The sequence below is a fragment of the Zingiber officinale genome, chromosome 5B (assembly GCF_018446385.1).
Source record: "Zingiber officinale cultivar Zhangliang chromosome 5B, Zo_v1.1, whole genome shotgun sequence".
NCBI lineage: Eukaryota > Viridiplantae > Streptophyta > Magnoliopsida > Zingiberales > Zingiberaceae > Zingiber > Zingiber officinale.
Window position 1 is genome coordinate 4,094,580 of NC_055995.1, and position 13,145 is coordinate 4,107,724.

Sequence of the window (13,145 nt, forward strand, 5' to 3'; positions counted from 1 at the left end):
TTGATGTTATTTTGTTATTTTGATCAGGCCCCTGTAAGAATGCTTGGAGTTTATATTAGGGGGAGATAGAATACTTCTTTATTAAATGATATTCATATCAGGCCCACGTTGGGCCTGATATGCTTGGATATCAGGCCCAACGGAGGCTGATTGTATTTTAAATTTTTCCCAGCACCTATAAATATTTAAATAATGATTTGCTACCAGATTCTGAGTCCTTGCAACTCCAGAATACCACTGGCGCTGAAATGGGTCCAATCCGATGTGTCTAGGTCCATCAGTGGGTTTTGACCAAAACCCACTGATGGCCCTCCCCTACTTGGATTTTCATGAAATCAAGTCCCCTGTGAAGGTCTTGGTGGGGAGATGGTATTTATGGTGTCAAACATAATTTATACACCATGGATTACGAAGTATGGCTTCGTGCCAGTTGCCATTTATAAGTGTCAAGGCCACTTTGGGCCTGATATGCTTGGATATCAGGCCCACGTTGGGCCTGATATCCAAGCATATCAGGCCCAACGGAGGCTGATTGTATTTTAAATTTTTTCCAGCACCTATAAATATTTAAACATTTATTTGCCACCAGATTCTGAGTCCTTGCAACTCCAGAATACCACTAGAGCTGAAATGGGTCCAATCCGATGTGTCTAGGTCCATCAGTGGGTTTTGACCAAAACCCACTGATGGCCCTCCCCTACTTGGATTTTCATGAAATCAAGTCCCTGTGAAGGTCATGGTGGGGAGATGGTATTTATGGTGTCAAACATAATTTATACACCATGGATTACGAAGTATGGCTCCGTGCCAGTTGCCATTTATAAGTGCCAAGGCGACTTTGGGCCTGATATGCTTGGATATCAGGCCCAACAGAGGCTGATTGTATTTTAAATTTTTCCCAGCACCTATAAATATTTAAATAATGATTTGCCACCAGATTCTGAGTCCTTACAACTCCAGAATACCACTAGCGCTGAAATGGGTCCAATCCGATGTGTCTAGGTCCATCAGTGGGTTTTGACCAAAACTCACTGATGGCCCTCCCCTACTTGGATTTTCATGAAATCAAGTCCCCTGTGAAGGTCTTGGTGGGGAGATGGTATTTATGGTATCAAACATAATTTATACACCATGGATTACGAAGTATGGCTCTGTGCCAGTTGCCATTTATAAGTGTCAAGGCCACTTTGGGTCTAATATGCTTGGATATCAGGCCCACGTTGGGCCTGATATCCAAGCATATCAGGCCCAACGGAGGCTGATTGTATTTTAAATTTTTTCCAGCACCTATAAATATTTAAACATTTATTTGCCACCAGATTCTGAGTCCTTGCAACTCCAGAATACCACTAGCGCTGAAATGGGTCCAATCCGATGTGTCTAGGTCCATCAGTGGGTTTTCACCAAAACCCACTGATGGTCCTCCCCTACTTGGATTTTCATGAAATCAAGTCCCCTGTGAAGGTCTTGGTGGGGAGATGGTATTTATGGTGTCAAACATAATTTATACACCATGGATTACGAAGTATGGCTCCGTGCCAGTTGCCATTTATAAGTGCCAAGGCCACTTTGGGCCTGATATGCTTGGATATCAGGCCCACGTTGGGCCTGATATGGCCCAACGGAGGCTGATTGTATTTTAAATTTTTCCCAGCACCTATAAATATTTAAACATTTATTTGCCACCAGATTCTGAGTCCTTGCAACTCCAGAATAGCACTAGCGCTGAAATGGGTCCAATCCGATGTGTCTAGGTCCATCAGTGGGTTTTGACCAAAACCCACTGATGGCCCTCCCCTACTTGGATTTTCATGAAATCAAGTCCCCTGTGAAGGTCATGGTGGGGAGATGGTATTTATGCTGTCAAACATAATTTATACACCATGGATTACGAAGTATGGCTCCGTGCCAGTTGGCACGGAACAGTGCACACCTTTTCTTTTCTACCCTATGGAATGGATTACTACACTCCCTTTGTGCATGTTTTAACACATCTATATTTCACTACATATTAATGTGACTTTGAAATTACGAACCCCTTCCTATTGAATTGAAATGTATCGCAGTTTTATTTGACACAATGGAGATATGGTGTGAAGTATTATTTCTGCCTTGCAGGTGATGGTTTACACTTCTCATACCTACCATAAAACTGTAACACAAACTAAATACTCCATAAACGTATATAACAGAAACATCACTTTTAACAACTGTTTGTCTTACAAACCTATTTATGTACTTCATACAAAACATATGCCTCAACTCCTCCAATTTACAATTCAGTCAAGATCCAGGGGCTGGCGGCATTCTACAGGTCCTCCGATTATGGCCCAGTTGTTTGCACCTGCTGCATTTGATTTTTACCTTCCCATTATGTTTTGACTCGATCCTTGCCTTCTTTCGCCTACCAGGCTGCACAAGGCTATGGGGACATAGCACTATAATGTTGTTGACACCCCTAGGCCAAAATTCTTTGCTTCGACAGGGGTAAATACGATCCATGTATGTCGTTTTCCAATTATGTGAATGAAAGTAATGCTCACAATATGGGAGTGTATCCATGTTCCGGTGAATTATGACGGCATTTGCATGTGAGCAAGGCAATCCTAAAATTTGAAACTCCCCACAGTTACAATATTTCCTCTCCAAATCAACAATGTATGAAGCACCACATGTCTCTACTTCTATTTCGGATTGATAGTAGGGGTGGACTTTATATCGTCTAGCTTTCTCTCTCCTTGATTGCATTTCTTTGGTAGCATGAGGTGTCAACGCTACATACCATTTCGACGCTTCCTCCTTACGGTTACAGAACCATTGAGCTACCTTTCTTCTGGTATTATCAATTAACCTGTTTATCGGAAGTTCACGCGTCTCCTTGAACAAAGCATTTAAACTCTCTACACAATTGGTGGTTAGCATTGTATACCTTCTCCCACTAAAGTGTGCATTAACCCATCTTTTAGGGTCAATGTTCTGAAGCCACTTATGAGCATCTGGATGTTTTTTAAGCATGGACTGCATTATGAGATCATATTGTAGTGTTGTGTTTGCTCGAGCAGCTGCCCAAAACAACCCTAAACCTGACCTACTTCCAGTATCTGTTACCATATTGCAAGACATGTGGTGGCAACAAAAAGCATGATGGGCAGTAGGGTATACTTTCCTAACTGCTGCTATAATGCCACGATGTCTATCTGATACTATACTCATTGACTCTAGATCAACATTAAAGAATCTCTTCGTATGATCCAGAAACCACTCCCATGCAGACCCACATTCAACTTCAGCGATTCCAAAGGCTACTGGGAGGACATTGTCATTAGCATCTATTGATGTAGCCATCAACAACACACTCGGATATTTGCCTCTTAGGTGTGTGGCATCAATTCCAATTAATTTACGCAGATAAGACCTAAATACTCTCCTACAAGCTCCAAAACCCCAAAAACATCGTTGGAACTGATTATCCCCATTCCTGTGTAGTGCAACATAGGTTTCAGGATCCCTTACTCTTAACTCACGCAGATATAGTGGAAGATCTCTATATGCTTGATCATAATCTCCAACAACTTTCTTCATCGCTTTCTCTCGAGCTATGTAAGCTTTTCTGTAGGATATGGTCACTCCGAACCTGGCTTTTATATCTGCTATAATCATACTTGGCTTGTATTGTTCATTAGCAAGAAATTGCTCTTCAACAAAAGAAGCTACAAAGGATGAAGAGCATGCTTGATGATCAGCACTTTCCCTAATGGTGCCACATTGGTGTTCCTTTATATATTTCGTAACAATGAACTCGACATCCCCCCTGGCAACTACTCTCCACTTACACGGTTGATTGAAGCAGACAGCTTTTACTTTATTTTTCCGAGTGTCAACTGGGTTATATCTCATATGTTTAACCATGGCATGCTTCACAAGTTGATTCTTGAACTCTTGTCGAGACTGAAATATCTGTCCTACAAAAAATTCATGCTGATCTGTTGCCTCTTCAATTGGCCTTTGGAGCAATCGAGAATTTAGAATATATGGATCATCAGCTATTGGAAACTCCTCCTCTAAGTCACTATACTGCTCTTGAGATATTTCATATTGTTCAATCTGCATATCATCGGCAAAGAATTCTTGTACATTTGTATTGCATTGCATTTCCTCTCCATTTCGGTTATAATACCCTTCCTCCTCACTCCAACTAGGCTCATAGTAATCAACAAGTGTTGCACACGGGTTCAGAACCTCATCTTCTTGAATACTAGCTTCTTCATTTAGATCAAATGTGAAATTACTGCTCGTATTTCTATTTGTGTTATGCACACAAGTATACTGTGAAGATGATGGAATATTTGTTCTGGATACTTCTCCTACATTATCTACATGTCCAATGCTAGAAGTTGCATCAAGAGTATTCCATATCTCATATAGAATTTCGTCAGTTATATGATCATCCCTGATAAATAAATTAAAAAACTATTTTAGTAAATTTGCAACTACATAATCATTTTTTGTAGTTAAATTGTAATTTTGCTCAAACTAGGAACGGTCTGATGTAAAAGTAAAGTTTTAACCACATAACACATTATCGATATCAGACTCTACGTGGGTCTGAGGCCTGATATCTATGATATCAGGTCCACGTTGGGCATGATCTCATAGATATCAAGCCACTTTTGAAGCAGATACTTCTTGTAAACTAGGACCACCACTGACTAAACCCTAGCCAAACTTAACTATCAACGTCAAAAACTAACATGAATTAAATCGATTAAGTCTTCTATTACATCATAATTCAGGTGTTATTGAATATTATTCCCCACACAACCAAAATTAACCATAATACCACTTTTTGCTGCCACCCTTCACAGACAAATGGTGTACTTTTTATTTACCTTCACTACCCTATTTTACAGTAAAAAAATCCATACATACATGTCTAAATCTTTAAATGTGTGCTTTTACTCATTTCTCTCTTGCAAGAAGTTTGTCCTTCTCGGCTGACCTTCTTAACTTAATTTGTCCTTGGTCTTCTCTAGCAACTCTTACGCAATTATGCCATAAACCTAACTGGTCTATTGCAATCGCCAACCACCACGAGCAGTAATGGCAAGCGCAGGGTTCATATTTTTTTTTTCTTTCAAGTTTATAACACCACACAGAGGGACGAAGGGAGAGAGACGGTGAGAAGACGTGTATCCGAACCACAAATTATTTTTCTATTCTACTTTCGGCTTGGATGCTTGAAAAAATGTGTTTGAAAAAGGCGGTTGCCAGGTTAGCCAGAGGGGTAATCTGGGGATTGATTTTTGTAAACTTCGCCTTTTGGTAAATATAAAATTATGATGCGTTTTTTAATAAATACATTAACCGTAGTACGTGTTTTCATAAATTACCATATTTTAAAATATCATAATCATTTGATCGATAAAGAAATACGGGCACACATGATTTCGAGAGAGAGAGAATCCAAACTACCCGGAGAGAAACTAAAAGTGACGTTGGCCTTTTGCTCCGATAATTAAAAAAAAAAAAAAGTTTTTCAATCCAGAAAAGAAATAGGGGAAATTCAACAAGTTATCTAATTCTGTTTCCTCCGTATTGTTTTTTCGGATACTTTGATAAAGAATTTAAGATGCTTGGATTGGAAATATCAAGGGATTTGGACTCGGACCCCACCGGTTCTGGCACATAGGCAAACCGGGCACGGGTCTGCCGACCCGCCACCATCGCACACTTCGCAGAGGCATAGATGACGGCAGGGGAAGATGACGACCGACGCCGGCCGGCACCAGCAGGCGCGACACGCTCTCTCAGGCTCCACTCGGTTCACGCCACTAAAGGCCGATTCGGCCGAGTCACCGCTCTTCGCCGGATGTAGCGCAGCGGCGGCCTGCTGGAGCTGGGCGTGGAGGGAGGCTACTTCTGCATGCCCGGCCTTGACTCTCTCTTGCCAAATCATCAATTCTGTCAGGAGGCGAGCGACGTGGTGCTCCAGCTCGGCGCTTCTTCGCGCCGCCCGCTCGACGTCCTCCTCCTTCTCCCGTAGCCGCAGCGCGGCCGACTTCTCCGCGGCGACCAATAAAGAACAGATGCTCCTCTGCCTCCTCTCCAACGTTCGCCGCAGGTGCTCTCCCTGTCATAAAAATCTTTAGTCTTATTGGAAAAAACAGAAGCAATCGAACTGAGAGGGGAGAGGATGCTACTTGATCGTAAAGAAAGCGCTCGATTTCGTCCTTCTGCTGATCAACACAGACAGCGAGATCACCGGAGAGGAAGGAGTTGGACGACTGCTGGTTCTTCTGTAGGCGCTGTTCCTCAACAGAGAGGCCAATGCCGGTGGAGACGAGAGGAGGCAAGCAGGCCTGAAGCTGAAAGTGGCTCACAGGCGGCGGGTGCGGTTGCAGGTACGAAAGGTGGCTCTGCAGCACCGGCGCCGCCGCCGGGGCCTCCGTGGAATCTCTCCCTCTCTTCGCTGGATTCCGCGCCGCTATTCCATCCACGAGGATTAAAACCGACGCAATCAAAACACTCAAAAGGTAGCAACTTCAACTCACCTCCATCGGCGAACAAAAAAACGGATGCATCGTCGGCTTGAGCGAAGTAATTCATCACCTCGAGCGATTCCGGATTCAGATCGCACACAGAATTCCCAAGATTCAAACTTTACTTCGAAACCAACGTGAAATCCTCCACCAGCTCGCTCAAAATCGGAACTTGATGGCAAAATCAAACACGAATTGATTTGAGGCTCCTGTCCTGCTACTTCACCTTTCACCTGCTCTGTCCTCTTCGCTTCAAAGCTGCAAGGAAAACTGGAAAAGGATCAATAAGAAATACAACAATCGGCCTCTTAAGGAACGGAACAGGGAGTAAAGCCAGGGAGGTGGAGGCTTTTTGCAGGCGCAGGAGACCATAAAAACCCACTCTTTTATTGGTTTGAATGAATCGACTTTCTTCATTTGCAGGGTCTCATCTCGTGTTGAGACTTTCTAGGCTAACACATTTTCGATGCTGCTGCTGCTGCTGCTTTTTCTTTTTTTCTTGTCCTCCTTTCTCAATCCTTCTCTCCTTTCCTTTTTAGCATAACATCCGTGTATGCTATTCCTATGAAAAAAGAGAAAAGAAAACAAGAAAAACTCATTAACAAATGAACATGGAAGAGAGCTCAAACACGAAGTTTTACTTTTTCCACCCAGGTGAATAATTTAAATACAATTATCATCTCCACTTTGTTTTTTCTTGGTCATAGCAGAGCAGCAAGCAACAGGAGCCTATTTCTGCTCTCTGGTCCATTGCATCGTTGAAAAATATCGCTGAAAAATACCTGATGGGGTTCTGAGTTCTGTCAAGATGGGAACGTTTCAAGAACGCCAATTATTTCCAAGGACGTCAACGTCATGGAGAAAGCCATGGGCATGGAATCCGCCATTAAAAGAGCCACCACCCTCCTTTCAGTTTCTACCACTGCTGTCGCTGCGACCAAGGAGGCAATCTTTCGTCTTCTTCGCTCAGTGGTTCTCACAAGAGATCTGGATTTTTCAGCTGCCTTTTGGTCTATTAGTTATTTTCTGTCACAGGAAAACTATGCTGAAATATTTAAACAGAAAACGAATAACGAACACAATTATTCAAGATCTTACTTGATACTGATTGAGATCATTCGGGTGGCAATCAAGGAGTGTCTGGACATTTTATCTCTCTTCTATTAAAGCTCTTGTCATTCTAATACATATCAAATAGATTAAATAAATAAATTTGAATAACGATTGATACGGTACATGATAGTAGGGTTTGATCGTCAGAAGACAAGAAGACGTAACGGTTAAAAGTCAAGGAGATGTGACAATCAGAAGTCAAAAAGACGTGACGGTCAAAAGTCAAGGAGATGTGACAGTCAGAAGTCAAGAAGACGTAGCGGTTAAAAATCAAAAGGATCTGGTAGTCAGAAGTCAAGAAAACGTGACAGTCAGAAGTCAAAAGGAGGTAACAGTCAGAATTCAAGAAGATGTGGCGGTCAAAAGTCAAGGAGATGTGACGGTCAGAAGTCAAAAAAATATGACAGTCAACAGTCAAGGAGAGGTGGCAGTTAACAGTCAAGGAGACATGGTAGTCAACAGTCAAGGGGGCGTGGCAGTCAACAATCAGGAGGACGCGACAGTCAATAATCAAAGAAAGAAGTAGGACCACCTAGTGTCATCAGCCACATGATGCCTGGTCGGGTGCTGGCAGATTAGGATGCCAGATCTAATTCAGGGTGTGCACTCGGGGTGATGCTTGACTTGCTCCGACCGGGCGGATTTCCACAGCTTGGTTATATCCCGGCCTGGTTCTCCAGTAGACCAACTCCCAGTCAACTCTTGAGCGATCTCACCCCAGCTCTCCCTGCCCCTCGAGACTTAGGTCGTGTAGTATACCTAACTACCTAACAGATCATCGCGGGTTGTCCTAGTCATACTCGGGCAGGACAGAAGATGCTACACGACAACAAAGTCAAGGAATCGTAACCGTCTGTCGGAGGATAATTGTTGTATGTCAGGAAATATTCCAAGGGTCTGCGGTCATCTACGAATGAAACCTTCTTCCAGTCCACAAAGGGGTGTCACGCGTCCTCCATCACTAGACAGGTCCTGACACTCGACATTCCTTGACATTAGTCAGGCTCCAGAGGTATGCACTGTCATATAAAAAGGGAGGTCCTCTCCCTTGCCAGGTACGCTCTCTCGCACATTCGCACTTTTCTTCTACTTTTCTTTCTCCTTTATACATTGTTCTTCTAGGGAAAAAGTATCTAACTTGAGCGTCGAAGGGTCTACTTTGGAGATTTTTTCCCTAGTTTTTGGCCTCTTACGTTCTGTGTGCTTGTCTGAGTGTGCGCAGAGCTCAAGTACCGTCGGCTCAGTCATCGTTGTCCATCAACACCATGTGGGAGGAATTCTTGTAGGCGCATACAAGAAGGGTGTCCCAGTCACCTCTCCATTAACACCAACGACAGCTCATCCGGTCTTCATCTGACTTAGATTTCGAACAGGATCAACGGTTATATTAAACAAAAAACTTAATACATATATACTCTCATTAATATTTATGGACAATTTTCATGAACAAAATTTATGAATTATATTTATCAATAAAATTTTTATCAACATGCTAAATATATAAAAAATAAAATAAAATGAACAAATAAATTTACATTATTAGATCAAATAAACTTAATTAAGAGTATAATAATATTTAGGCACGGCGTATATATTTCAACGATTTAATTTATTTTAAACTTGGAGTAACTCTGTTACTTTATCAAGTAAACTTGAGCGTTACCTAGTTGGATTTGATTTGATTTATTTATAACCCTAAATGACGACAGTGGAATTAAATTATATGGATTTCTCTCATCTCCACATCAACAAAGAAAAAGTGAAAAACAAGGGTGATGATGATTCCATTCTCTCTTTGTTGTCTTCTTTATTTTCACCGGATGATATTGATATCTCCATGTCAAGATCATGGTAGAGCCTTCTTTTTTTAATTAAAATGTCAAAATATTCCAATAGCTACTTGTTAAGAGTGAGTCGTATTTATCTCATTCTCACCTTCAAACATTAATTGGCCTCTTCAGATGCGGTTTGGATGGTGCTACAGAGTTGTTGTTTGATTGATTTGATTCTCTTGTGTTGGTATATGGGCATTATGTTCTCCACAATAAATATAACCTGATAAAATATTCAAAATATATAAAGAAATCTCTTTGTGACTGATGATAAAATCGAAAGTAAAGACAGGAATAAACACGTGAGGAAGCACCATAAAAAAATTACTATTCTGACTGTTAAAAAAGTGATATATATAATAATTTAATAATCTTGCAGTAGACAAGATGGCAATATAAGATCATCATTGGCCTCATGAATTTATTCATAACTTTACTTTTAAATTTTGACTATTAGAAGATATCAAAATGCTTTGATCAAATATATATATATATATATATATATATATATATATATCATTGGCCTCATGAATTTATTCATAACTTTACTTTTAAATTTTGACTATTAGAAGATATCAAAATGCTTTGATCAAATATATATATATATATATATATATATATAGATATATATATATATATATATATATATATATATATATATATATATATATATATATATATATATATATATATATGATGTTTTCAATGATTAAAGTGGTAATAGAAGATAATTATTATATTTATAGTGCTTACAATAGAACATTTGTCTTTATTTTGAGCACTAAAGGCCTATCAATCCATGCGTCTTTTATAGCTAAAATAGGTTCATAATGTATTGATCATTTATTTATTGTTACTTTGATTTTGATCATTAAAAGGCAATCTAAATATTTTAACCATGGGAAGAACGTCAAATTACTTTTTAAATATTTTATGGTATTTTAAGAATAATATGTGCCCTTTAACAAATTCTAAATTGTAATATGTTTTACAATTAATATTGTAATATGTCTTCTAACAAATAGTACTAAATTCTCAGCTTACGATACTTTCTTAATTTTCTTAGTAAAGATAGAATCCAATTTTCGTGAATTAATAAATATTTTTTTAATAGACTTTTGATCTAAGAATATTGGATTGAACGTTTCCTAATTTATTATGATGTGCGATAAAAAAATTTTATGAGCCCTTAATCGACCTAAATTGTATATCAGTATCAATTATATAAAAAATAATTAAAAAAAAATCTATTGAATTGTTTTTGATCCTGTTTAAATACAATATTTTACCAGTATTATTAATTTATCATGTAATAAAAATGCCACCATTCCATGCATGTCGTTATCTTCTAAATTTTGTGCATACAAAACATGTTCCGCTTCCGCAGTGCTATAGTTTGATGAAAAAGATAAATAATGTTAGTTAGTCTAATTCATTAGTCTTTTAGAGTGATTAATTTAGTTTTATGAAATTTTTTTCATCAATTATCAGGATAAATTAGAAAATACATGTTATGAATAATCTAAAAATCTAACATTATTTGATTACACGTTTCATTTAAAGAAAAACTTCTTATAAATATATCATAATTAATGATTAAATTATAGATATTTAAAAAATAATCTAAATACCTTACCGTAACACGATAATTGACAGCATGATGTCTTTTGGAAATTTTTTGGCAGGTTATAACACCTACGGTGGAACTATTATCTATACATTCTGATGGGGTTGACGGAGCACTGAGGATGAGTGAATCATCTTTTACCACATGATGAGGTAGAGGTAGGTGTCTGCAATAATGTCCATCTTAATGTGTATTTTCGGGTAAGTTTGATACAGGCACTATCTGAAACCACTCACTAGTGTCATGTGACTTGTATGTTTTATTTTAAAACAAATGGATATTTGGTGTACACATGACACTATCTGGGTGGGGTTCAGGTAGTGCCTAATAGGATCGAACTTTTTCTATCTGAGTGAGTTCAGGTAGTGTCTGGTAGGATAGAGAGCAGAGAGCAGAGAGCAGAGAATTCATGCTACAATATAATAAATGTGATTTTTTATAACATGTAATTATACTATTCACAACGCACATTGAATGTTACACAACTCTAAGCCATTAAAAAACATAACACTTCCACAATGTGCGCCGTGTGTATGTGGAAAATTACATTCACAGTGCGCAGTCGTGCACTGTTGATGCACTTAATCTCAACTTGCAACCGCACACTGCAGATGTAATTTTCCACAGCACGCTACGAAAAAATGTACTTTTCGGGATCGTACAACCGCAGACTACAATTGTATTTTACAACAACAATTATAATACAATTCTTATAAAACCATAATTATAATATAACAAATATACATTCACAACTACCTCACAAATAAATACCACAAAGAATTATAATATCACATATACTTAATTATAAAACTAAAACATTTATAATATCACAAATAATCATCAACACCATAATTTAACAAAATAGCAATTCACTTAATAGTAAGCATTCCAAATCAGTAACACAAATTCACTTAATAACATAAGTAATGTAGAATCGAAAAGCGCTAGAGAGGGGGATGAACTCGTGGCTTTCACTTTCGTTTTAAATAATCGATCAAAGATACGCAACGGAATAATAAAAATCAAACACAAACACTTCGAAAATTTACAAATCAAAGTACACTTTAAATGCAATAAATAAAAGTATACCAACAAGTAAGAAAAGATAGGCTTCTGGTTGTCGGAGTCGAGTTATGGTTTTGTCGGATCGTCCTTTGAGCAGTGCGCAGTAGAAAAATTGTTGAAATCAAGTGTCCCTTTGCCTCTGCTCGAACCAGGCTTAAGTGAGCCATTGAGGGTGCCTCCAACCTCCATAGGAGGCACCTCCAACCTCCATAGGAGGCGCCTCCAACCAAGGTTTATCCCCTTTTCCGCGGTGCCAATAAGCTCTGATGTCTGTGCTGCTTATCCACCCGAAGACGCCTCCAAGTTCCATGGAGGGTGCCCTCCATCCAGCGTTTAAGGCACCTTCAGCATCCTTGGAAGGCGCCTTCTGCCCTGCTTCCTGCGCAGTTGCAGCCAAGGCGCCCGAGGCGCCTCCAACAACCCCGGAGGTGCCTCAAATACTATTCATCCGAACAATTTTATTGTTATTCACCTTTAATTTCCTGTAAGGTATGTTAGTCCAAATACAATATATACCCTACAAAACAAAGTTAGCAAAATAAAATACAAATATAAGTATTTGACAGTTATCGGACTGTCCGGTTCTGACTTCGAGTTTCTCCTTCGGAAACCCTAGGTTGAACCGACGCATACTGTTCCCTTGACGGGGAACACGTCCTCACCTACTCCTCGAGAGAGAGATTACCTGTTGCCAGATTGATCCTCTAAACCAACTGGACTTTTGCTCAGCGTCCTAAGCTTCTGGTCTTCATGTTGGGCGTTCACTCCACGACTCGTCCACACTTCCACCCGGTTTGCGACACCAGGATTTCAACCTAGAGTCCCTGACTCTAGGATTTTGCCCGAAGCTCTCGACCCGCCAAGACTTTCTACCTATGGTTACCACCCCTATGACCTAGGGTTATCGCTGCCTAAGGTTTTTAACTTGCCTAACCGCAGTTAGAATTTTTCCTCACCTAGGGTTACCAT

At 39.5% G+C, this 13,145-nt stretch overlaps 1 protein-coding gene across 4 annotated transcripts; it reads right to left on the reverse strand.

Annotated features, from left to right (window-relative positions):
• Positions 1-5,480: 5,480 nt before the first annotated feature.
• LOC121983941 (BOI-related E3 ubiquitin-protein ligase 1-like) lies at positions 5,481-7,725 on the reverse strand. 4 transcript variants are annotated; one of them, XM_042536648.1, is made up of 6 exons: positions 7,638-7,725; positions 7,322-7,565; positions 6,922-7,101; positions 6,552-6,797; positions 6,201-6,484; positions 5,481-6,130 (listed from the first exon to the last, which is right to left on the reverse strand). In XM_042536648.1, exons 4-6 carry the CDS (start codon positions 6,604-6,606, stop codon positions 5,648-5,650), a joined length of 822 nt encoding a protein of 273 aa, XP_042392582.1. In that variant the 5' UTR covers positions 6,607-6,797; positions 6,922-7,101; positions 7,322-7,565; positions 7,638-7,725; the 3' UTR covers positions 5,481-5,647. The 4 variants fall into 4 exon arrangements, with proteins under 4 accessions (XP_042392582.1, XP_042392581.1, XP_042392583.1 ...); XM_042536647.1 differs by lacking the exon at positions 7,638-7,725 and having other exon boundaries at positions 7,322-7,587; XM_042536649.1 differs by lacking the exon at positions 7,638-7,725 and having other exon boundaries at positions 6,552-6,809; positions 7,322-7,587.
• Between the last annotated feature and the right edge of the window lie 5,420 nt (positions 7,726-13,145).

What these genes read in the sequence shown, in the direction of transcription:
- LOC121983941 (XM_042536648.1), bottom strand. Translation starts at nt 6,606, where the DNA reads ATGAATTACTTCGCTCAAGCCGACGATGCATCCGTTTTTTTGTTCGCC. An exon ending in TTTTTTGTTCGCCGATGGAG is followed by an intron (nt 6,485 to 6,551) that starts GTGAGTTGAAGT and finishes TGGATGGAATAG; the next exon opens with CGGCGCGGAATCCAGCGAAG. An exon ending in AGCGCTTTCTTTACGATCAA is followed by an intron (nt 6,131 to 6,200) that starts GTAGCATCCTCT and finishes TTTTTATGACAG; the next exon opens with GGAGAGCACCTGCGGCGAAC.